This window comes from Macaca nemestrina, chromosome X (assembly GCF_043159975.1).
Source record: "Macaca nemestrina isolate mMacNem1 chromosome X, mMacNem.hap1, whole genome shotgun sequence".
NCBI lineage: Eukaryota > Metazoa > Chordata > Mammalia > Primates > Cercopithecidae > Macaca > Macaca nemestrina.
The window spans coordinates 103,205,517-103,233,261 of NC_092145.1; the positions used below are offsets into that span (position 1 = coordinate 103,205,517).

The following is a 27,745-nucleotide window of genomic DNA, read 5'->3' on the forward strand; positions in this document are numbered from 1 at the left end:
GTTTTGTGAACTATGCAAGCTCTTTTATTTCACTGGATTTTAGTTGCTTCAATTGTAAATTGGGGACAATAATATCTACCTACCATGGCGGTAGCGAGGATGCATTGGGAAAATGAATATAAAGAACTGTTGGAAGTTCCTAAAAAGAAGGATTTTTTACTGTAATGTGTATATGACAATATGCTAGAAATGGAGGAGACAGGAGCTATAGAGCATGCCAGCATAATGATGATAATGATATTTAACAATTAATGATATATGTCAGGTATTGGGCAGTACTTTAAATATTGTACAGTCAGTTAATCCTGACACTCATGTGATGTCATAAACAACCTACAGAATGGGAGAAAGTATTTACAAACTATGCATCCAACAGAGATCTAAGATCCAGAATCTATAAGGAACTTAAACAATTAAACAAGCAAAAAACAAATAACCCAATTTAAAAGTGGGCAAAAGACATGAACAGACACTTCTCCAAAGAAGACAGACAAGCAGCCAAGAAATATATGAAAAAATGCTCATCATCACTAATCATCAGAGAAATACAAATAAAAACCACAATTAGATATCCTCTCACACCAGTCAGAATCGCTATGATTAAAAAGTAAAGAAACAACAGATAGTGCTGAAGCTGCAGAGAAAAGAGAATGCTGATGGGAATGTAAATTAGTTCAGCCATAGTGGAAAACAGTTTGAAGATTTCTCAAATAACTTAAAAGAGAACTACCATTTGACCCAGCAATCCCATTACTGGGTATATACCCAAAAGAAAATAAATAGTTTTACCAAAAAGACACATGCATTTGTATGTTCAACACTATGCTATCACCATAGCAAAGACATGGAATAAATCTAGAAGCCCATCAATGGTGGACTGGATAAAGAAAATTTGGTGTATATGCATCACGGAATACTACACAGCCATAGAAAGAATGAAATCATGTCCTTTGCAGCAACATGGATGCACCCAGAAGTCATTATCCTAAGCTAATTAACACAGGAACAAAAAACAAATATCACATTGTTCTCATTTCTCAGTGGGAGCTAAATACTGGCTACTCATGACCATAAAGATAGCAACAATAGACACTGGTGACTAATAGATGGGGAAGGGTGTGAGCGAAGGAAAGTTTTGAAAAACTGTTGGATACTATGCTCACTATCTGGGTGATGGGATCATTTGTATCCCAAACCTCAGTATCACACAATAGATTCATATAACAAACCTGCACATGTGCCCCTTGAATTTAAAATAAAAGTTGAAATTATATTTTTAAAATGTGGCTAATGCAGTATGTTTAAAGTATTTTGACATATTTAGCTAAATAATATGTACTATTAAAATGAATTCCACCTTTTTCTTTTCCCTTTTTAAAATACAGCTGCTAGAATATGTAAAATTGCATATTGCCTCATAATTTATTTCTATTGAACAATATTAATCTAGAGAGAGAATGCATAGTCTTGTATCTCAGCTCCACTATTTACTGTGTCTTCTGTGGAAAATTACTTAACCTTTCTGTATTTCAGTTTCCTCATCTGTATAATGGAGCTAAACATAATTACCTCATAGAATTGCTGATATTATTCAATTAATTACTGCATTTGTAAAGCACTACAACAGTACCTAGAACACTGTAAGCACGCAAGTGCTAACCATCACTGATATTACTATTTGTATAGCCTTTGTTGTCTGAGTACTACTGCCCCACCGATAGGGGTAAAAACTCTGCTGTCATAAAAACTTAACTGTCATGCATATATCCCTATTGGTGGGCCAGCAGTACTCAGAGAACAAAGGCTATATATATATATATATATACACACACACACACACACATATATAGTACATATATATAGTATACATATGTAGTGTATATATATACTGTGTGTGTGTATATATATATATATATAAAATATGTGTGTGTGTATATATACGTATATACACACAAGATGCTGCTAGTCTCGGTATATTGGACACCTGAGCCGAGTGAAACAAATAAAATTATCTCTTTCCCTAGAGGTAGGGCCTGTAGCCTTATGTTTAGGAAACATCAGGAAAGAAAACTTTGAGACACAGTGTCCCTGTCTGCAACCTGTCTGAGGAAAAGAGTACTCAGAGAGATAGATATCAGATGGGGTAGCAGCTGAAGGAGAAAGTCTGTGATTAAGAGGTGAAAATAACTCAAAAAGTTGGACTGAACTAGAAGGGACCCTTCAGATGAATAGCAAAAATACCCAAGTGGAGTAAAAAGGAAGTTACATGTGGGAGAATGGCACAAGATAAAGCTGAAAAACTAAGGTGTGCCAGATTACAAAGGGCCCTTACGTGGCGTTCTAAGGAGCCTGGATATTGAAATGTTTAAAGCAGGAAAGGGGCATAATCTCTTTAGTGATTTACAGATATCCTTTGGCTTTTGCAAAATAAAAAGTATGGGGAAGGGAGGGCAAAACTAGAAACATAAAGATTACTGCAGTATGCAAAGATGATGGTGATTGGGACTAAAGAGACATCTGTTGAGATAGAGAATAGTAGAGTTATTTAGGGATGAGATCTTGAGAGAGCTATTTAGAAGATAGACTTCATATAAAATAGAAGATTAGAATGTGGGGGAATGAAGGAATTATTTTCCACTTTTTCTGGCTTATGGTAGATGGTAATGCCATTTCATGAGTTTGATTTTAATTATTTTGACTTTTGGTGCCCATGGGACTTCCTAGTAGAGGTGTCAAGTAGGTAGATACATATATAGGAATTGAGCTGTTCGGGGGGGAGCAAGATGGCCGAATAGGAACAGCTCCAGTCTCCAACTCCCAGCGCGAAGGACAAAGAAGACCAGTGATTTCTGCATTTTCAACTGAGGTACTGGGTTCATCTCACTGGGGAGTGCCAGACAATCGGTGCTGGTCAGCTGCTGCAGCCCGACCAGCGAGAGCTGAAGCAGGGCGAGGCATCGCCTCACCTGGGAAGCGCAAGGGGGAAGGGAATCCCTTTTCCTAGCCAGGGGAACTGAGACACACAACACCAGGAAAATCCGGTAGATCCCACCCCAATACTGTGCTTTAAGAAAACGGACACACCAGGAGATTTTATCCCACACCTGGCCTGGAGGGTCCCACGCCCACGGAGCCTCCATCATTGCTAGCACAGCAGTCTGCATTCTAACCACAAGGCAGCAGCAAGGCAGGGGGAGGGGCGCCTGCCATTGCTGAGGCTTAAGTAGGTAAACAAAGCCACTGGGAAGCTCGAACTGGGTGGAGATCACAGCAGCTCAAGGAAACCTGCCTGTCTCTGTAGACTCCAGCTCTGGGGACAGGACAAAGCTAAACAACAACAAAAGCAGCAGACGGCTCTGCAGACACAAAAAACTCTATCTGACAGTTTTGAAGAGAGCAGTGGATCTCCCAACACGGAGGTTGAGATCTGAGAAGGGACAGACTCCCTGCTCAAGTGGGTCCCTGACCCCTGAGTAGCCTAACTGGGAGACATCCCCCACTAGGGGAAGTCTGACACCCCACACCTCACAGGGTGGAGTACACCCCTGAGAGGAAGCTTCCAAAGCAAGAATCAGACAGGTACACTCGCTGTTCAGCAATATTCTATCTTCTGCAGCCTCTGCTGCTGATACCCAGGCAAACAGGGTCTGGAGTGGACCTCAAGCAATCTCCAACAGACCTACAGCTGAGGGTCCTGACTGTTAGAAGGAAAACTATCAAACAGGAAGGACACCCACACCAAAACCCCATCAGTACGTCACCATGATCAAAGACCAGAGGCAGATAAAACCACAAAGATGGGGAAAAAGCAGGGCAGAAAAGCTGGAAATTCAAAAAATAAGAGCGCATCTCCCCCGGCAAAGGAGCACAGCTCATCGCCAGCAACGGATCAAAGCTGGACGGAGAATGACTTTGACGAGATGAGAGAAGAAGGCTTCAGTCCATCAAATTTCTCAGAGCTAAAGGAGGAATTACGTACCCAGCGCAAAGAAACTAAAAATCTTGAAAAAAAAGTGGAAGAATTGATAGCTAGAGTAATTAATGCAGAGAAGGTCATAAACGAAATGAAAGAGATGAAAACCATGACACGAGAAATACGTGACAAATGCACAAGCTTCAGTAATGGACTCGATCAACTGGAAGAAAGAGTATCAGTGATTGAGGATCAAATGAATGAAATGAAGCGAGAAGAGAAACCAAAAGAAAAAGAAGAAAAAGAAATGAACAAAGCCTGCAAGAAGTATGGGATTATGTAAAAAGACCAAATCTACGTCTGATTGGGGTGCCTGAACTGAGGGGGAAAATGGAACCAAGTTGGAAAACACTCCTCAGGATATCATCCAGGAGAACTTCCCCAACCTAGTAGGGCAGGCCAAGATTCAAATCCAGGAAATACAAAGAACGCCACAATAATACTCCGCGAGAAGAGCAACTCCAAGACATATAATTGCCAGATTCACCAAAGTTGAAATGAAGGAAAAAATCTTAAGGGCAGCTAGAGAGAAAAGTCGGGTTACCCACAAAGGGAAGCTCTACAGACTAACAGCAGATCTCTCGGCAGAAACTCTACAAGCCAGAAGAGAGTGGGGGCCAATATTCAACATTCTTTTTTTTTTTTTTTTTTTTTTTGGAAATTATATTTTACTCATTTTTTTTTTCTCTAGCTTGTTTTTGGGGAGTCTTTTATTTATTTATTTATTTATCTATTTATTTATTTTCTTTATTATTAAAGAAAAGAATTTTCAACCCAGAATTTCATATCCAGCCAAACTAAGTTTCATAAGTTTAGGAGAAATAAAATCCTTTACAGATAAGCAAATGCTTACAGATTTTGTCACCACCAGGCCTGCCTTACAAGAGACCCTGAAAGAAGCACTAACATGGAAAGTAACAACCGGTACCAACCACTGCATAAACATGCCAAAATGTAAAGACCATCGAGGCTAGGAAGAAACTGCGTCAACTAACGAGCAAAATAACCAGTTAATATCATAATGGCAGGATCAAGTTCACACATAACAATATTAACCTTAAATGTAAATGGACTAAATGCTCCAATTAAAAGACACAGACTGGCAAACTGGATAAAGAGTCAAGACCCATCAGTCTGCTGTATTCAGGAGACCCATCTCACATGCAGAGACATACATAGGCTCAAAATAAAGGGATGGAGGAAGATTTACCAAGCAAATGGAGAACAAAAAAAAGCAGGGATTGCAATAGTAGTCTCTCATAAAACAGACTTTAAACCATCAAAGATCAAAAGAGACAAAGAAGGCCATTACATAATGGTAAAGGGATCAATTCAACAGGAAGAGCTAACTATCCTAAATATATATGCACCCAATACAGGAGCACCCAGATTCATCAAGCAAGTCCTTAGAGACTTACAAAGAGACTTACACTCCCATACAATAATAATGGGAGACTTCAACACTCCACTGTCAACATTAGACAGATCAACGAGACAGAAAGTTAACAGGGATATCCAGGAATTGAACTCATCTCTGCAGCAAGCAGACCTAATAGACATCTACAGAACTCTCCACCCCAAATCAACAGAATATACATTCTTCTCAGCACCAAATCGCACTTATTCCAAAATGGACCACATAATTGGAAGTAAAGCACTCCTCAGCAAATGTACAAGAACAGAAATTATAACAAACTGTCTCTCAGACCACAGTGCAATCAAACTAGAACTCAGGACTAAGAAACTCAATCAAAACCGCTCAACTACATGGAAACTGAACAACCTGCTCCTGAATGACTACTGGGTACATAACAAAAGGAAGTCAGAAATAAAGATGTTCTTTGAAACCAATGAGAACAAAGATACAACATACCAGAATCTCTGGGACACATTTAAAGCAGTGTGTAGAGGGAAACTTATAGCACTAAATGCCCACAAGAGAAAGCTGGAAAGATCTAAAATTGACACTTTCACATCACAATTAAAAGAACTAGAGAAGCAAGAGCAAACACATTCGAAAGCTAGCAGAAGGCAAGAAATAACTAAGATCAGAGCAGAACTGAACAAGATAGAGACAGAAAAAACCCTCCAAAAAATCAATGAATCCAGGAGTTGGTTTTTTGAAAAGATCAACAAAATTGACAGACCGCTAGCAAGATTAATAAAGAAGAAAAGAGAGAAGAATCAAATAGATGCAATAAAAAATGAAAAAGGGGATATCACCACCGACCCCACAGAAATACAAACTACCATCAGAGAATACTATAAACACCTCTATGCAAATAAACTAGAAATTCTAGAAGAAATGGATAATTTCCTGGACACTTACACTCTTCCAAGACTAAACCAGGAAGAAGTTGAATCCCTCAATAGACCAATAGCAGGCTCTGAAATTGAGGCAATAATTAATAGCCTACCAACAAAAAAAAGTCCAGGACCAGATGGATTCACAGCTGAATTCTACCAGCGGTACAAGGAGGAGCTGGTACCATTCCTTCTGAAACTATTCCAATCAATAGAAAAAGAGGGAATCCTCCCTAACTCATTTTATGAGGTCAACATCATCCTGATACCAAAGCCTGGCAGAGACACAACAAAAAAAGAGAATTTTAGACCAATATCCCTGATGAACATCGATGCAAAAATCCTTAATAAAATACTGGCAAACCGGATCCAGCAACACATCAAAAAGCCTATCCACCACGATCAAGTGGGCTTCATCCCTGGGATGCAAGGCTGGTTCAACATTCGCAAATCAATAAACATAATCCAGCACATAAACAGAACCAAAGACAAGAACCACATGATTATCTCAATAGATGCAGAAAAGGCTTTTGACAAAATTAAACAGCCCTTCATGCTAAAAACTCTCAATAAATTCGGTATTGATGGAACGTACCTCAAAATCATAAGAGCTATTTATGACAAACCCATAGCCAATATCATACTGAATGGGCAAAAACTGGAAAAATTCCCTTTGAAAACTGGCACAAGACAGGGATGCCCTCTCTCACCACTCCTATTCAACATAGTGTTGGAAGTTCTGGCTTGGGGAATCAGGCAAGAGAAAGAAATCAAGGGTATTCAGTTAGGAAAAGAAGAAGTAAAATTGTCCCTGTTTGCAGATGACATGATTGTATATTTAGAAAACCCCATTGTCTCAGCCAAAAATCTCCTTAAGCTGATAAGAAACTTCAGCAAAGTCTCAGGATACAAAATTAATGTGCAAAAATCACAAGCATTCTTATACACCAGTAACAGACAAACAGAGAGCCAAATCATGAATGAACTTCCATTCACAATCGCTTCAAAGAGAATAAAATATCTAGGAATCCAACTTACAAGGGATGTAAAGGACCTCTTCAAGGAGAACTACAAACCACTGCTCAGTGAAATAAAAGAGGACTCTGAGGGGGCGGAGGAAGATGGCCGAATAGGAACAGCTCCAGTCTCCAACTCCCAGCACGAGCGACACAGAAGACCGGTGATTTCTGCATTTTCAACTGAGGTACTGGGTTCATCTCACTGGGGAGTGCCGGATGATCGGTGCTGGTCAGCTGCTGCAGCCCAACCAGCGAGAGCTGAAGCAGGGCGAGGCATTGCCTCACCTGGGAAGCCCAAGGGGGAAGGGAATCCCTTTTCCTAGCCAGGGGAACTGAGACACACAACACCTGGAAAATCGGGTAACTCCCACCCCAATACTGCACTTTAAGCAAACAGGCACACCAGCAGATCATATCCCACACCTGGCCGGGAGGGTCCCACACCCACGGAGCCTCCCTCATTGCTAGCACAGCAGTCTGTGATCTACCTGCAAGGCAGAAGCGAGGCTGGGGGAGGGACGCCCGCCATTGCTGAGGCTTAAGTAGGTAAACAAAGCTGCTGGGAAGCTCGAACTGGGTGGAGCTCACAGCAGCTCAAGGAAACCTGCCTGTCTCTGTAGACTCCACCTCTGGGGACAGGGCAATAATAAACACAGCCGAAACCTCTGCAGACGCAAACGACTCTGTCTGACAGCTTTGAAGAGAGCAGTGGATCTCCCAACACGGAGGTTGAGATCTGAGAAAGGACAGACTCCCTGCTCAAGTGGGTCCCTGAAACCTGAGTAGCCCAAATGGCAGACATCCCCCACGAGGGGCAGTCTGACACTCCACACCTCACAGGGTGGAGTACACCCCTGAGAGGAAGCTTCCAAAGCAAGAATCAGACAGGTACACTCGCTGTTCAGAAATATTCTATCTTCTGCAGCCTCTGCTGCTGACACCCAGGCAAACAGGGTCTGGACTGGACATCAAGCAATCTCCAACAGACCTACAGCTGAGGGTCCTGACTGTTAGAAGGAAAACTATCAAACAGGAAGGACACCTACACCAAAACCCCATCAGTACATCACCATCATCAAGACCAGAGACAGATAAAACCACAAAGATGGGGAAAAAGCAGGGCAGAAAAGCTGGAAATTCAAAAAATAAGAGCACATCTCCCCCGGCAAAGGAGCGCAGCTCATCGCCAGCAACGGATCAAAGCTGGACAGAGAATGACTTTGACGAGATGAGAGAAGAAGGCTTCAGTCCATCAAATTTCTCAGAGCTAAAGGAGGAATTACGTACCCAGCACAAAGAAACTAAAAATCTTGAAAAAAAAGTGGAAGAATTGATGGCTAGAGTAATTAATGCAGAGAAGGTCATAAACGAAATGAAAGAGATGAAACCATGACACGAGAAATACGTGACAAATGCACAAGCTTCAGTAACTGACTCGATCAACTGGAAGAAAGAGTATCTGCGATTGAGGATCAAATGAATGAAATGAAGTGAGAAGAGAAACCAAAAGAAAAAAGAAGAAAAAGAAATGAACAAAGCCTGCAAGAAGTATGGGATTATGTAAAAAGACCAAATCTACGTCTGATTGGGGTGCCTGAAAGTGAGGGGGAAAATGGAACCAAGTTGGAAAACACTCTTCAGGATATCATCCAGGAGAAAATCCCCAACCTAGTAGGGCAGGCCAACATTCAAATCCAGGAAATACAGAGAACGCCACAAAGATACTCCTCGAGAAGAGCAACTCCAAGACACATAATTGCCAGATTCAACAAAGTTGAAATGAAGGAAAAAATCTTAAGGGCAGTCAGAGAGAAAGGTCGGGTTACCCACAAAGGGAAGCCCATCAGACTAACAGCAGATCTCTCGGCAGAAACTCTACAAGCCAGAAGAGAGTGGGGGCCAATATTCAACATTCTTAAAGAAAAGAATTTTAAACCCAGAATTTCATATCCAGCCAAACTAAGTTTCATCAGTGAAGGAGAAATAAAATCCTTTACAGATAAGCAAATGCTTAGAGATTTTGTCACCACTAGGCCTGCCTTACAAGAGACCCTGAAGGAAGCACTAAACATGGAAAGGAACGACCGGTAACAACCATTGCAAAAACATGCCAAAATGTAAAGACCATCGAGGCTAGGAAGAAACTGCATCAACTAACGAGCAAAATAACCACTTAATATCATAATGGCAGGATCAAGTTCACACATAACAATATTAACCTTAAATGAAAATGGACTAAATGCTCCAATTAAAAGACACAGACTGGCAAACTGGATAAAGAGTCAAGACCCATCAGTCTGCTGTATTCAGGAGACCCATCTCACACGCAGAGACATACATAGGCTCAAAATAAAGGGATGGAGGAAGATTTACCAAGCAAATGGAGAACAAAAAAAAGCGGGGGTTGCAATAGTAGTCTCTCATAAAACAGACTTTAAACCATCAAAGATCAAAAGAGACAAAGAAGGTCATTACATAATGGTAAAGGGATCAATTCAACAGGAAGAGCTAACTATCCTAAATATATATGCACCCAATACAGGAGCACCCAGATTCATCAAGCAAGTCCTTAGAGACTTACAAAGAGACTTACACTCCCATACAATAATAATGGGAGACTTCAACACTCCACTGTCAACATTAGACAGATCAATGAGACAGAAAGTTAACAAGGATATCCAGGAATTGAACTCATCTCTGCAGCAAGCAGACCTAATAGACATCTATAGAACTCTCCACCCCAAATCAACAGAATATACATTCTTCTCAGCACCACATCGTACTTACTCCAAAATCGACCACGTAATTGGAAGTAAAGCACTCCTCAGCAAATGTACAAGAACAGAAATTATAACAAACTGTCTCTGAGACCACAGTGCAATCAAACTAGAACTCAGGACTAAGAAACTCAATCAAAACCGCTCAACTACATGGAAACTGAACAACCTGATCCTGAATGACTACTGGGTACATAATGAAATGAAGGCAGAAATAAAGATGTTCTTTGAAACCAATGAGAACAAAGATACAACATTCCAGAATCTCTGGGACACATTTAAAGCAGTGTGTAGAGGGAAATGTATAGCACTAAATGCCCACAAGAGAAAGCAGGAAAGATCTAAAATTGACACTCTAACATCGCAATTAATAGAACTAGAGGAGCAAGAGCAAACACAGTCGAAAGCTAGCAGAAGGCAAGAAATAACTAAGATCAGAGCAGAACTGAAGGAGATAGAGACACAAAAAACTCTCCAGAAAATCAATGAATCCAGGAATTGGTTTTTTGAAAAGATCAACAAAATTGACAGACCACTAGCAAGACTAATAAAGAAGAAAAGAGAGAAGAATCAAATTGACGCAATAAAAAATAATAAAGGGGATATCACCACTGACCCCACAGAAATACAAACTACCATCAGAGAATACTATAAACACCTCTACGCAAATAAACTGGAAAATCTAGAAGAAATGGATAATTTCCTGGACACTTACACTCTTCCAAGACTAAACCAGGAAGAAGTTGAATCCCTGAATAGACCAATAGTAGGCTCTGAAATTGAGGCAATAATTAATAGCCTACCAACAAAAAAAAGTCCAGGACCAGATGGATTCACAGCTGAATTCTACCAGAGGTACAAGGAGGAGTTGGTACCATTCCTTCTGAAACTATTCCAATCAATAGAAAAAGAGGGAATCCTCCCTAACTCATTTTATGAGGCCAACATCATCCTGATACCAAAGCCTGGCAGAGACACAACAAAAAAAGAGAATTTTAGACCAATATCCCTGATGAACATCGATGCAAAAATCCTCAATAAAATAATGGCAAACCGGATTCAGCAACACATCAAAAAGCTTATCCACCATGATCAAGTGGGCTTCATCCCTGGGATGCAAGGCTGGTTCAACATTCGCAAATCAATAAACATAATCCAGCATATAAACAGAACCAAAGACAAGAATCACATGATTATCTCAATAGATGCAGAAAAGGCTTTTGACAAAATTCCATGGCCCTTCATGCTAAAAACGCTCAATAAATTCGGTATTGATGGAACGTACCTCAAAATAATAAGAGCTATTTATGACAAACCCACAGCCAATATCATACTGAATGGGCAAAAACTGGAAAAATTCCCTTTGAAACCTGGCACAAGACAGGGATGCCCTCTCTCACCACTCCTATTCAACATAGTGCTGGAAGTACTGGCTAGGGCAATTAGGCAAGAGAAAGAAATCAAGGGTATTCAGTTATGAAAAGAAGAAATCAAACTGTCCCTGTTTGCAGATGACATGATTGTATATTTAGAAAACCCCATTGTCTCAGCCCAAAATCTCCATAAGCTGATAAGCAACTTCAGCAAAGTCTCAGGATACAAAATTAATGTGCAAAATCACAAGCATTCTTATACATCAGTAAAAGACAAACAGAGAGCCAAATCAGGAATGAACTTCCATTCACAATTGCTTCAAAGAGAATAAAATACCTAGGAATCCAACTTACAAGGGATGTAAAGGACCTCTTCAAGGAGAACTACAAACCACTGCTCAGTGAAGTAAAAGAGGACACAAACAAATGGAAGAACATACCATGCTCATGGATAGGAAGAATCAATATCGTGAAAATGGCCATACTGCCCAAGGTAATTTATAGATTCAATGCCATCCCCATCAAGCTACCAATGAGTTTCTTCACAGAATTGGAAAAAACTGCTTTAAAGTTCATATGGAACCAAAAAAGAGCCCGCATCTCCAAGACAATCCTAAGTCAAAAGAACAAAGCTGGAGGCATTACGCTACCTGACTTCAAACTACACTACAAGGCTACAGTAACCAAAACAGCATGGTACTGGTACCAAAACAGAGATAAAGACCAATGGAACAGAACAGAGTCCTCAGAAATAATACCACACATCTACAGCCATCTGATCTTTGACAAACCTGACAAAAACAAGAAATGGGAAAAGGATTCCCTATTTAATAAATGGTGCTGGGAAAATTGGCTAGCCATAAGTAGAAAGCTGACACTGGATCCTTTCCTTACTCCTTATACGAAAATTAATTCAAGATGGATTAGAGACTTAAATCGTAGACATAATAGCATAAAAATCCTAGAGGAAAACCTAGGTAGTACCATTCAAGACATAGGCATGGGCAAAGACTTCATGTCTAAAACACCAAAAGCAACGGCAGCAAAAGCCAAAATTGACAAATGGGATCTCATTAAACTAAAGAGCTTCTGCACAGCAAAAGAAACTACCATCAGAGTGAACAGGCAACCTACAGAATGGGAGAAAATATTTGCAATCTACTCATCTGACAAAGGGCTAATATCCAGAACCCACAAAGAACTCAAACAAATTTACAAGAAAAAAAACAAACAACCCCATCAAAAAGTGGGCAAAGGATATGAACAGACATTTCTCAAAAGAAGACATTCATACAACCAACAGTCACATGAAAAAATGCTCATCATCACTGGCCATCAGAGAAATGCAAATCAAAACCACAATGAGATACAATCTCACACCAGTTAGAATAGCGATCATTAAAAAGTCAGGAAACAACAGGTGCTGGAGAGGATGGGGAGAAATAGGAACACTTTTACACTGTTGGTGGGATTGTAAACTAGTTCAACCATTATGGAAAACAGTATGGCGATTCCTCAAGGATCTAGAACTAGATGTACCATACGACCCAGTCATCCCATTACTGGGTATATACCCAAAGGATTATAAATTATGCTGCTATAAAGACACATGCACACGTATGTTTATTGCAGCACTATTCACAATAGCAAAGACTTGGAATCAACCCAAATGTCCATCAGTGACAGATTGGATTAAGAAAATGTGGCACATATACACCATGGAATACTATGCATCCATCAAAAAGGATGAGTTTGTGTCCTTTGTAGGGACATGGATGCAGCTGGAAACCATCATTCTTAGCAAACTATCACAAGAACAGAAAACCAAACACCGCATGTTCTCACTCATAGGTGGGAACTGATCAATGAGATCACTTGGACTCAGGAAGGGGAACATCACACACAGGGGCCTATCATGGGGAGGGGGGAGGGGGGAGAGATTGCATTGGGAGTTATACCTGATGTAAATGACGAGTTGATGGGTGCAGCACACCAACATGGCACAAGTATACATATGTAACAAACCTGCATGTTATGCACATGTACCCTACAACTTAAAGTATAATAATAATAAATAAATTTAAAAAAAAAAAGAGGACTCAAACAAATGGAAGAACATACCTTGCTCATGGATAGGAAGAATCAATATTGTGAAAGTGGCCATACTGCCCAAGGTAATTTATAGATTCAATGCCATCCCCATCAAGCTACCAATGAGTTTCTTCACAGAATTGGAAAAAACTGCTTTAAAGTTCATATGGAACCAAAAAGAGCCCGCATCTCCAAGACAATCCTAAGTCAAAAGAACAAAGCTGGAGGCATCACGCTACCTGACTTCAAACTATACTACAAGGCTACAGTAACCAAAACAGCATGGTACTGGTACCAAAACAGAAATATAGACCAATGAACAGAACAGAGTCCTCAGAAATAATACCACACATCTACAGCCATCTGATCTTTGACAAACCTGACAAAAACAAGAAATGGGGAAAGGATTCCCTATTTAATAAATGGTGCTGGGAAAATTGGCCTGCCAGAGGTAGAAAGCTGAGACTGGATCCTTTCCTTACTCCTTATACGAAAATTAATTCAAGATGGATTAGAGACTTAAATGTTAGACCTAATACCATAAAAATCCTAGAAGAAAACCTAGGTAGTACCATTCAGGACATAGGCATGGGCAAAACTTCATGTCTAAAACACCAAAAGTAACAGCAGCAAAAGCCAAAATTGACAAATGGGATCTCATTAAACTAAAGAGCTTCTGCACAGCAAAAGAAACTACCATCAGCGTGAACAGGCAACCTACAGAATGGGAGAAAATATTTGCAATCTACTCATCTGACAAAGGGCTAATATCCAGAACCTACAAAGAACTCAAACAAATTTACAAGAAAAAAACAAACAACCCCATCCAAAAGTGGGCAAAGTATATGAACAGACATTTCTCAAAAGAAGACATTCATACAGCCAACAGACACATGAAAAAATGCTCATCATCACTGGCTATCAGAGAAATGCAAATCAAAACCACAATGAGATACCATCTCACACCAGTTAGAATGGCGATCATTCAAAAGTCAGGAAACAACAGGTGCTGGAGAGGATGTGGAGAAATAGGAACACTTTTACACTGTTGGTAGGATTGTAAACTAGTTCAACCATTATGGAAAACAGTATGGCGATTCCTCAAGGATCTAGAACTAGATGTACCATATGACCCAGCCATCCCATTACTGGGCATATACCCAAAGGATTATAAATTATGCTGCTATAAAGACACATGCACACGTATGTTTATTGCGGCACTATTCACAATAGCAAAGACTTGGAATCAACCCAAATGTCCATCAGTGACAGATTGGATTAAGAAAATGTGGCACATATACACCATGGAATACTATGCAGCCATAAAAATGGATGAGTTTGTGTCCTTTGTAGGGACATGGATACAGCTGGAAACCATCATTCTTAGCAAACTATCACAAGAACAGAAAACCAAACACCACATGTTCTCACTCATAGGTGGGAACTGAACAATGAGATCACTTGGACTCAGGAAGGGGAACATCACACACTGGGGCCTATCATGGGGAGGGGGGAGGGGGGAGGGATTGCATTGGGAGTTATACCTGATGTAAATGACGAGTTGATGGGTGCAGCACACCAACAAGGCACAAGTATACATATGTAAGAAACCTCCACGTTAGGCACATGTACCCTACAACTTGAAGTATAATAATAATAAATAAATTTATAAAAAAAAAAAAGAAAGCCCGCATCTCCAAGACAATCCTAAGTCAAAAGAACAAAGCTGGAGGCATCACGCTACCTGACTTCAAACTATACTACAAGGCTACAGTAACCAAAACAGCATGGTACTGGTACCAAAACAGAAATATAGACCAATGAACAGAACAGAGTCCTCAGAAATAATACCACACATCTACAGCCATCTGATCTTTGACAAACCTGAGAGAAACAAGAAATGGAGAAAGGATTCCCTATTTAATAAATGGTGCTGGGAAAATTGGCTAGCCATAAGTAGAAAGCTGAGACTGGATCCTTTCCTTACTCCTTATACGAAAATTAATTCAAGATGGATTAGAGACTTAAATGTTAGACCTAATACCATAAAAATCCTAGAAGAAAACCTAGGTAGTACCATTCAGGACATAGGCATGAGAAAATTTTTGCAATCTACTCATCTGACAAAGGGCTCATATCCAGAACCTACAAAGAACTCAAACAAATTTACAAGAAAAAAAACAAACAACCCCATCCAAAGTGGGCAAAGGATATGAACTGACATTTCTCAAAAGAAGACATTCATACAGCCAACAGACACATGAAAAAATGCTCATCATCACTGGCCATCAGAGAAATGCAGATCAAAACCACAATGAGATACCATCTCACACCAGTTAGAATGGCGATCATTCAAAAGTCAGGAAACAACAGGTGCTGGAGAGGCTGTGGAGAAATAGGAACACTTTTACACTGTTGGTGGGATTGTAAACTAGTTCAACCATTATGGAAAACAGTATGGCGATTCCTCAAAGATCTAGAACTAGATGTACCATATGACCCAGCCATCCCATTACTATAATCCAAAGGTTTATAAATCATGCTGCTATAAAGACACATGCACACATATGTTTATTGCAGCACTATTCACAATAGCAAAGACTTGGAATCAACCCAAATGTCCGTCAGTGACAGACTGGATTAAGAAAATGTGGCACATATACACCATGGAATACTATGCAGCCATAAAAATGGATGAGTTTGTGTCCTTTGTAGGGACATGGATGGAGCTGGAAATCATCATTCTTAGCAAACTATCACAAGAACAGAAAACCAAACACCGCATGTTCTCACTCATAGGTGGGAACTGAACGATGAGATCACTTGGAATCGGGAAGGGGAACATCACACACCGGGGCCTATCATGGGGAGGGGGTATGGGGGAGGGATTGCATTCAGAGTTATACCTGATGTAAATGACAAGTTGATGGGTGCTGACGAGTTGATGGGTGCAGCACACCAACATGGCACATGTATACATATGTAACAAACCTGCACGTTATGCACATGTACCCTAGAACTTAACGTATAATAATAATAATAATAATAAATAAATAAATAAATAAATAATAAAATAAAGTAAAATTTTAAAAAATTTAAAAAAAAAAGGAATTGAGCTTAGAGGAAAGGTCTGGGCTGCAGACAAAGTTCCAGGAATTATCAGTGTTCAAATGATATTTGAAGTCATAGAAGACGAAGGCTAAGAATATTTATAACTATATTCATGAACTATTATACAGATACACACACACACACACACACACACAATTACAGAATCATACCTTAAGGAAGAATAAAATGTATTTAGATGTGTAAGAGTTAAATAATAAAATAATAGAACAGCACTGTCTGGAAGCAAAAGGTAGCAATGACTTCAAGAACAGAGCAATTATCATTTTGATAATAAGAGCAACATGAACCAATACCGAGTCCGTTTTATGTGCCAATCATTGTTTTTTAAATTCGTTAAGTTGCTCCATCCTCACAATAATAACATTAGGTACCTAACAGTTGCTTCATTATGGTTATGAGGAAACTGAGATAAAGAGAGCTTAAGGACTCACCCAAAGTCATATTGTCAAGAGTTGCAGACATTGTTGGCTGCCTATCCAAAATTCACTTTTTCCTTTTATAAACAAAACTTTTTCCCTTTATAAACATAACTTCAATTTTTCAGGCAACTTTCTTTATTGTACTGCCATATGCCTCACAGGAAATAGGCCCAATCTCTAACCTTAAGTGTGTGATTTATTTGTTTAGTGCTATCACAGTGATGTTATTCACCTTGCCAAAAATTGGTTTGCCAGTGGTATCTGGTCACAATTTTGGCTCTTGAGACATAAGGCATAGCATCCATCTTATGACAATGAGAAGACCTAGTCTAATAAGGCTGACAAACTAGGAGTCCAAGGCAAAAGACTGAAAACAGGTTAATGATGACATTTTTCAGCTGCTGAGTCAATCAATTCTAGAGTTAACTTACCGAAAGACTTACTGGTTTGTGCGATAGTATATTTTCCCTATTGCTTTCAGTCATTTTGAATTGGGTTTTCTGTTATTTGCAGTAGAAACAACCCAAACTGATAGAGTTAGCAGGCTATTTTGTTTGATTGTTTGGTTTGTTTGTTTTGTTTAGTTTTGTTTTGTTTTTCAGACAGAGTCTTTCTCTGTCGGCCAGGCTGGAGGGCAGTGGCACAATCTCGACTCACTGCAACCTCCGCCTCCCGGGCTCAAGCAATTCTCCTTCCTTGGCCTCCTGAGTAGCTGGGATTACAGGCATGTACCACCATACCCAGCTAATTTTTGTATTTTTAGTAGAGATGGAGTTTCACCATGTTGGCCAAGCTGGTCTCAAACTCCTGACCTCAGGTAATCTGCCCTCCTCAGCCTCCCAAAGTGCTGGAATTACAGGTGTGAGCCACCGCACCCAGCCAGCAGGTTATTTTTAATTGAGTGGTAGGAACAGAAGCTAGATTTCAGCGAGTGTAGGTGTAATTATGGGGTAAGGATTCAGAAAAATAAGTATTGACTACATTTTTTAGAAGCTTACTTATGTTTAAAAAAAAATGAGACAGTTTTGGTAGTGAATTAGGCACAGCAAAGTATTAATCTGAGAATGTTGCAATCTGGTCTCTTACAAATGCAAAGAACCTGGCTATCCAAAAAGCAGTGTAGCAGAATGGTCAAATTCCAGGCTTTGGAGAAAGACTGATCTGAGGTGGTTATATAACCTTGCAAGTGACAACTTACTAAACTGTTTCTCCAGCTATAAAATGGTGGTAACAATAGCAACTACATGCTTTGTTATTTAAATGTGACAATGCATACACACAGTACCTAGCACAGAAGAGCCACTCAGTAAATGTCAGCTATCACTATCATCATTACTAATATCATCCGGTTCTCCTGACAGTCAACAAAATTCCTGTCAGGAAAATCAAAGGATTAGAATTACAGAAGATTAAGCCAAAGCCATGTCACCCAAACCACAGAGCTTAGGGAAGTGGCAAGATGAAATTTAGGAAATGGGTTACAAGTCTCTATACCAGAAAAAAAAAAATGAGAAGAACTGCAGCAGCTATTTCTTCAACAAGTCCTACCAATACTGATGTTATCAGCACCACTTACTGGCACAATATTTGTTGATGTAAGACAGGGGTCCTGCAACACTTGCCTCACAGGAGTTTCCCAACCAGGTGGGGCAGGGCAGTCAGGCTCCCCAGTCCTGTTCGTTTGAAGGATGGAGAAAAGGTAGTGCCTTAACTCTGTACACTTTCCTAAGGTCTTGAAATCCCCTTCGTTAGCATTGCCCAAACTTCAGCCACACACAATCAGCACAAGCAGAGAACTTCCAAGGGAAGGTTGATAAAGGCATAAAGGAAATTGGATATCCTTATACGTGGCCTCAGTGCCACAAGGCAGCACTGGACTCCTGAGACCAAGGAAATCCCCATAGTTTCAGCCAAGCTGAAACAAGGCACCTCAGTCAAAAATCCTTACCCTTGCTTCTATGGAGACAAACAGAGGATGAGGCCTAAGGGTGGCTGTGACACCAGATGATACATAGGTTGGCCAATGTGGGTTGAGTGAAAGACTTATTGAGGTCTGAGAGAGTTTTAAAAAAATCTATATATCTTGAAATTCTGCACTTGCTCAGTGATTCGAGTACAGCCAGTGGTAGGGGAGTGAAATCCAAGGAGGATTCTACCCCTTGGATAGCTTTTCAGTGGAAAGCAACACATAATATCACTTTCTCCAGAAAGCCTTTTCTGAAACCTCTTCAGTCTTGGATCAGTAACCTTCTCCATGCTCCCACAGTACTCTTTTCTTCCCCTATCAGAGCACTAATTCCACTGTGCGGTAAATAATGGTTATTCGCATGCTTCAACCACCAGACTGGGAGCTGAAAGAAGTCAGGGACTGTTGTGTTTATCTTTATATCTTCAACACCTAGCGCACTACCAGGCATATAGTAAGCATTCAATAGCCATTTGTGGGATAAATGAATGAAAGTGTTTTCAAGCATTTAAATTAGTAAAACTATAAATTTTGAGCGTCCATATTATTTTCCCCTTTAGAAAGAATAAAACAAAGATTCAGAGAGATTCCAAAACATGCCTAAGTTCATACAATAACTAACAGAGGAAGAATTGTGTTCCAGGTCTATGTGATTCTGTAAGTGTGTATTTTGCGTCTTGACATCTATGGACTCTAAGGCTCCCAGAAAGTTTGCCTTGACCATTTTCTATGTCATTCAAAGATTGGGAAGAACATATCTATTGCATTAAATGCATGACAATAGATGCTCCAGGGAGCAAAGTCTAAAAGTAGTAACAAATTTGTACTTTTCCAGGCAAGCAAGAAAAACAGTGAACAACAAATCATAATCCAGGAAGATATAAGAAGCCAACAGGTTGCGGAGCATAAGACGAAACTGCATTCAGGACCTCCAAAACAAACATTGTCTAAACACAGGTATATTAAATCATTACTTACTGAAGAAATGCTAAATATCAGTTCATGTTCTAGACACTGAAGACAATAAGATGAAAAAGACACGGTCCATGCCACTGAGGAACTCACAATCTGGTGGGTGAGACAATCAAGACCACAATGACTATGCAATGTTGAACCAGTTTTTATACTATTATCTCTCAGCCCTCAAACAAGTATTCTATATGCCACTTTATGATGGGACTCAGAAAACTAAACTTTCCTTTGATAATTTGTGCCCTCTTGGATCCTTCAAATATCGGTGCTAGATAAAGACTAGGAGGAAAGAAAAGAGGTGAAGGGGTTTGTTTCTTCCAGTTTGCTTGCTGTTCCTGACACCATTGTTTCAACAATAGCTTTTCATCCAAGCCACAGTAGTTGATTCCAGTTTCCTATTCATTCCCACAATCTAGAATCAGTCTCATCACACTCCCTCAGAAATACCGGCGCCAGTCAGCTGGCAGCTGCTTCTCAGAATTCTGAACTACAGCTCTGAATATGAGGTCCCTTTTCAAAGTTTCTGAGGTAGAAGCAGCAGCCAGGTAACACCCTTTTCACAGATGTCTTGGTCCCAGCTCTGCAGGCATTTCCTTTGAAAGCCTAGATTATGATAATCCCAATTTCTTCCCTTTGTTCCCTCATACCTAGGGTGTTTCCTCACTTTACTGTTTCCTGCAGTCATCATCTCGGTGTTACTTCAGTGTTACTTTTTTTGTTTGTTTTTTCAGTCCTTAAACATCTATTCTACCAATTCCCTATATTAAATTCTTTGTTAAAATAGTGTGGCATATATTTTAATATGCATAGTGATACAAAGTTTCATTTTAAAATGATTAAGTTAGAATAAGTGACTCAATTTTAATAAGTATATTAACAACAACAGAGCTGATGTGCAAACAAGACAAAAATCCTAAAGATGGTACATGAACGGCTGAGATCTACACAATGGCACCCTATGTCACAGTGTGCTAAGATGAACTGTGGTACCCGTTAAACAGAATATTACAAAGAGAATAATCCAAGTTTTTGGCCCTCTAATACCTCACAGCTGCTGAGAAGTGTTTACTTAGCAATAGAGACACAGAAATAACATATATGATAGCTATATAAAATACTATCTACTATGCTAAATACACATTGGAAAAAGTGTGCGTGTGTGTGTGTGTGGGGGGGTTCTCCTATTAGACTCACTACCAAATATTAATCTATTCAGTAAACGTTCAATGATGTCTACCAAACTTTAGGCCTTGTTCTGGATGTTGGATATGCAAAAACAATAATTTTTAGTCCTTTCCATCAAGGATCTTACAGTTAATAGGAGGAGGATGCAGACAAATAATCATAAACTCTCAACAAAGGACAAAATACTGAAATTAGAAGTCAGAGAAGTTCCCAGTGAGAACAAGGGAAGGAAACAGAGAAAGAAGAATCTAGGAAATATGCTAAGGTAGCATGACCACAGAAGTAGAACTAAAACGAACATAAATGACTCCTTGAGAGAGTGGAAATGCTCACCTGTACTTGACAATTCCATTGGTCATTGGGTTCACGTCCTTGATTCTGTTGATATAAGCCTGAACAACATCTATACATTTCACCTGCAAAATACAATACTTTAGTTAGCAGCCATTTATTCACTAAACAATTCATTCAGCAAGTATTTCCTGAAAGATTCCTGCGTACATTAATCATTTTTTTGAGACACTTTCAGTGAATTACCCAGTGTAGTCCCCCATGAGGCAAAATATGAGGCTGAGGAGGTATAAGATGTCTATTTTGGAGGTAAGATGTCAGAAATATACCAGTATAAGAAAGTTCCAAACAATAAGTAGGGACAAAAGGAATAAACTCTGCTGAAATTAAATATAAATTGGAGTTCTGAGATATTATGTATATATACTAAACTAGCAAATATTTTGTTCTAGTAAATAATCAATGAAAAAATAGATATCGTTTCAGTAATACCCTGAAACTTAACAGTTTAAGATCATCTCTGCAAAACCAAGAGTTGGGGAGTGGAGACATAAAAGGACGTAAATGTAGGGTTTCCAGATAAAACACAGGAAATCAAGTTAAATTTGAATTTCAAATGAATAGAGAGTAAATTTTAGTATAAGTATGTCCCAATTATTGCATGGGGATGATTATACTGAAATGTATATGTTATGTATCTTAAATTTAAATTTAGCTAAGCATACTGTACTTTTGTTTGCTAAATTTACCAACCCTAAACCAAAGGTCTTAAGTTAAGCATGTGAGGAGGGATAAGACAAGGAAAACATCCTGGGTGGGTGCTACAAGATTATTATTTAATTATTATATACAATTGTAGTTTTAATGTTAATTCTTAGACATGACACAATAAACATTAGAAAACTGCAAAGCCAAACAGAACCCCCAAGTAATGAGGAGAGAAAAATAATTAAAAAGAAATCAGATCAAGACAGAAAAAAAGAAGGAAAGGAAAGAAAAAAGCAAGTTTGATAAATTATAAACATTACATCAAGTGAAAAGGATTAAACCAATTACATAATAAGTGTGAAGGACTGAATTCCCCTGCCAGAGGGCAAAAACATTAAACTTGGTTTTAAAAAAAAAGCTCAGCTATACAATGTTTATATGAAATTCATCTGGAACAAAAAGACAATGAAAGATTGAAAACAAAGAGTTAGGCAAAGATATACTAGGTGAAAACAAACAACAAGAAAGCAGAGGTGGTATCATTAATATCAGAGAAAGCAAATTTTAAAACTAAATCCTAAAACGGTATGATATATGAGGATGCTATAACAGTTGTATACTTTTCTGAATTAATAAAGCAGGCAAATACGTGAAGCATATACTACAAATACAAAGAGAAGTTGACCAGATGTATAAGTACAGTAGCAAACAATATAGCTCTCTCAGAGACTGACAGACCAAGGAGTAAAAAGTGAGGATATATCTGAGAATTTAATAATACAACCAACATGCTCAAATGCATAGTGAGGGAGAATTTTTTACTCCATCAAGAATATGCTCTTTATTCATCAATCATTAACAAAAAATAATCATGTCACACAAAGCAGATCTTAAATCCCAAAAGATTTTAGAGAATTTCTTAGTCAATTTGACAAATTATCCAGGAATATTAGAAACCCAAAATTAAACGGTGATATTTAGAAGGCTTAACTATTTCAAAAACATTTTTCCATATAATCAATGGATCTAAGAGGTAAACAAAACTAAAATGGCAAATTATCAGTAAATTCACAAAAAGAGGAACATTTTTTATCAAATCTATTGAATATGGCTAAAATTGTCCTAATATATTTTTATTTATAAAAATAAAAAGTAAGACAACTTAAAATAACAGAAAAATAAAGAAATTTTTTAAAGAATAACAAAATCAAGATAAAATTTAATAACAGAAATAAAATAGGAACAGTAACAACACAACCAGTATAAAAAGATGAACTAACTTTTAAATACCTATCAAACGGATAAACTGCAACAAGCATGATGGAGAGAGAGTGTGTGCAGAAAAATGGTTAATATTAAGAATGAAAAAAAAAAAAGATGCAACCATAGATACAGGGGAGATTTACAAAATTATAAAAGAAAGTTATATGTATTTTTTCATTTGGGTTAACTCTACTTGTCCTTTAGAATTATGCATCTAGTAGGTTTTCAGTAAATGTTTGTTAAATGCATCCACAGACAGAGATCTCAGCCACCATAACTCAATAGTCTAGTGTATACATAGCTGGTTATATACATTAAGAGCCTGGATTGTCAAGCTGATGTCTAGCACCTGGTCACTCCATCAACATACACAACCCCAAAGATCTTCAACTGCCACTGCTACCCTAACTGAGTTTGTAGCATGCAGAACGTGACAAAAAAAAAAAAAAAAAAAAAAAAAAGGCAGGGATTAGAAGTACAAGTTAACATGACCATAATTGCCATTTCCTGAATACTTATTATATGTCAAGAACTTTATATACATTATGTCATTAACTCCTCCTAGCAACACATGTAATATTATCCCCATTTTACAGATGAAGCAATTGAGGCTCACTGAGGTTAAGTGACCTAACCAAAGCCACATAGCTGAGCCTGGATATTTTTGTTTGCTTTTTCCAAATGAACCTTGCTGTCGTAAGAGAAATGAAGACTAGGTACATGGTTAGAAAATTCACTTACTACAGAAAAGTACAAATGAAAAGTGAAAGCTTCTCACTCTCTCTCTCTTTCCCTCCCTCACTCCCTTATTCCCTTCTCCCCTCTCTTCAGCTGTCTCCTTCCTTCACACAAAAGGAATCATATCATATTCATTGTTCAGTACCTTATATTTTTACCACTTAACATAATTCAGAACTATTTACATATCTGTTCCTTTAGATCAACTTCATACTTATTAATGGCTGTACCATATTTCTCTGTATGGACAGACTAAAGGAAGAACTAGTGATATTTTTTATTACTTATCTAAACACTGAAAATAATTTTTTTCTAATTTTCTAAAGTATTGATTATATTTATTATAAATAGGTAACATGAACACATGTTTCAAAAATCTGAAAGTAAAAAAGATCATGCAATGAAGCCTCTTTCCACCCTTGTCTCCTAACAAAGGAGATGAATAAAGAGTGGGACTTATGGTTTCAAAACTTTATTGACTTTCAGATCATCAACAAAATCAAATATCCAAATGTGCGAAAACAATGACCAGGCTATGTATGGTGGTGGCCATAAGTTGATATATTTTTGGCAAGGCCCAACCTTGGATACCAACTGAGGCTGTGGAGGTTCAGATCACATAGTGGTAGACTGAATTCTGAATAATAGAAGAGTAACCATATAGAGATACAAAAGCAAGCATAAAGACAGTAGACACTGACTCACAGGAAACTGTTCAATCAGAGTTCGTTATCAGGAAGCATACTCTTCCATAAAGTGTCAACAAAAATTGAGTAAGATTCACCTGGCTCTACCACTTTCTAGCTGTGTGGCATTGGACAAGCTATTAGAAAGCTCTAAACTTTATTTTCCGTTTCTGTAAGATGATGATAATTACATGTACCTCAAAATGTCATTACGAAGATTCAATTTACAAAAATCTAAGTAAAATATTTGCCTTATCAAGTGGCACATGGTAGGTGTTTAATAAATTCAGTTGTTTTGCAGTAATAATATTTCCATGCGTAAAAAAGGCAGAAACTAAGGGATAAACAAAACTTTGTATCCACTCCACTTCTCCCCTTCAGAACATTTTTATAAATCTAGATAAACTATATCTAGATTATCTCTTCTCATGGGCAATCATGAATAAAAAATGGCTAGTTGCCAAAAACCTGAAGATAGTAATAATAGTAATAGTTAATATTTACATAGGACTAGTATGCCAGACAATGTTCTATAAGTTTTACATATATGAATTCATTTAATTCATCACAACAACTCTAAAAGGTAGATTCTATTATCAAATTCATTTTTCTTAAAGGATATCAGATACACAAAAGGTTAAGAAATGTTTTTAAGGCCGGGTGCGGTGGCTCACGCCTGTCATCCCAACACTTTGGGAGGTCAAGGCGGGTGGATCACGAAGTCAGGAGATTGATACCATCCTGGCTAACACGGTGAAAACCTGTCTCTATTAAAAATACAAAAAATTAGCCGGGCGTGGTGGTGGGTGCCTATAGTCCCAGCTACTTGGGAGGCTGAGGCAGGAGAATGGCGTGAACCCAGGAGGCGGAGGTTGCAGTGAGCAGAGATCGCACCACTACACTCCAGCCTGGGCGACAGAGCGAGACTCCGTCTCAGAAAAAAAAAAAAAGAAAAGAAATGTTTTTAAGATCACAGAGCTAGATTGTAGAAAAGTTAGGATTTCTGAATCCAGGCAGTCTGACTCTAGAGTCCATCCTTCTAATCATTATGTTACACAATCTCCTATGTGCCAGGTGCTTGATATGTATTACCTGCAATTGTTGTGGCACAAGGTCACACAGCCATGGACAGACAGTCCAAAATTTGAAATAGATCATCTTTCTACTATTAGGTTGGTGCAAAAGTAATCGTGATTTTTGCCATTAAAAGTAATGTCAAAATCTCAATTACAAAAATCGCAATTACTTTTGCACCAACCTAATACATCCCATTGCCTCCCTAACTGTTAGAAAGTTAGAAAAGCATGCATGGGTGGGTAGAGGCTGGGGAGGGGATACGGCAAGAAGATAGGATAGGTCTTTGAAAGGTAACCAGGAGTGTAATACAAATATTATTAATTCATACAGTCAGGAACACATACTGAGATACTCAGGAAGTATTTGCTGCATGACTCTTCTTTGTTAAGTAGTATTGTAGATTCCAGAAATAAAACAATGACGAAAAACAAATGAAACAGCAGAGAGATGAAAACAAGCGGAGTATAAATAAACAATACTAGACTGTAGCTCAAGATCTCTAGGTAACCAATCATTTATACGACAGAGATGAATAGTCCCACCTGCACAACTCTAGAGAAAACGAATGAGCTGCTTAATTATTTTTAATTTAGAACTTTCAATAATTTTTGTGCAAATCATTTTACTTCAGTTTTCTTATGCATAAAATATGAATATTACCTATATAACTGCATCCGTGAAATAGAATATGTTTAAGTACCCAGGCAGAGTATTTCACATATACTATGCACTAAATATTTGGTAGACACACCTTTTACTATCCTAGACCAAGTACTACTTTCATTTTAAATCAATTTTAAAAAGAATTGGTTGAATCTTAAGCAGCAGGTAGGTCTGGGGCCTGTGAGAGAGGGAGGAATACAGAGAGAGAAAGGGGGAGGGAGAGAGAAAAAGAGAGACTGACTTTCCATGACTGAGAACTCACACCTGGTTTACCCCCCACACACAGTAATTATGCACAAATAGGACAAATGGATAGGAAGGACTATGAGGGTACCAACCCATGGCCACAGTAAATGTCCTTGGTAAAAATAAACGTACTACAACACCCAGAAGTCTCCCTTCATTCCCAATAAATGCCTCTCCTAAGTCAAGTCGCCCTAGTAGAGAATGGAAAGGAAACCGCAACCACCGCCACCACTAAGCTTCCTGGATCCTGCTAAAATACCTGTCCCTCCAGCCTCTTCTGAATTGCACTCTCACCTTTCTCTGTCGGATCAGCTTGGCCAGCTGCATCCCTGAAAGCAGAAGCAATGGTTCAGTCACAGGCGGAGGGGTCTTTGAGGCAAACTTTGGGCCCCTTAAGACTAAAGCTGCTCGACCTACTAAGCCTATGAGAAAGCCTAGCGCCCGCAAAAGGAACAATTGAATGCGGGCGGTAAATGAAGGTGCCATCGTAGCCTGGATTCCGCACGGTCCTAGTGCTTGAGGGTTACGTGCACCCTGGGGAAAGGACGAGCAAAATACTAAGCAAAGAGGTACTTATGAAGCCTTTCGTTTACAAGTCCAGTGTCTACCCACAATTCCACAGGAGCTTGTTTATCATCACCTGCAGGGCTCCTAGCCAGAGATGGGGGCGGAGCCTTCCCAGCAACTGCCTGTGTGCAATGCTACCTGTTGTTAGTGCTGTTGTAACCCAAGACAGAAAGTGAATCATAAGAAAGAACACTGGCCTTGGAATTCCCCAGTTCTGCTACTGCGTAGCCCTGGCCAACTTACACTATATCTCCTAGTCAGTTTACTCATAAGAAAAAAATGGGAATAACTACTT

The 27,745-nt window shown here is 38.9% G+C and overlaps 1 protein-coding gene across 3 annotated transcripts in view; it reads right to left on the minus strand.

Moving 5' to 3' along the window:
- LOC105463874 (fatty acid amide hydrolase 2) overlaps positions 1-27,519 on the minus strand; it is a 192,593-nt gene extending 165,074 nt beyond the window's left edge. Inside the window, exons 1-2 of one of the 3 annotated variants that reach the window (XM_071088628.1) lie at positions 27,178-27,495; positions 21,545-21,627 (exon numbers count right to left, since the gene is read on the minus strand). In XM_071088628.1, coding sequence (XP_070944729.1) covers positions 21,545-21,627; positions 27,178-27,369 — 275 coding nt within the window. In that variant the 5' untranslated portion in view covers positions 27,370-27,495. Of the gene's footprint in view, positions 1-21,544; positions 21,628-27,177 lie in introns of all 3 variants that reach the window. The other 2 variants (XM_071088629.1, XM_071088627.1) reach the window with 2 other exon arrangements.
- Positions 27,520-27,745: the final 226 nt, after the last annotated feature.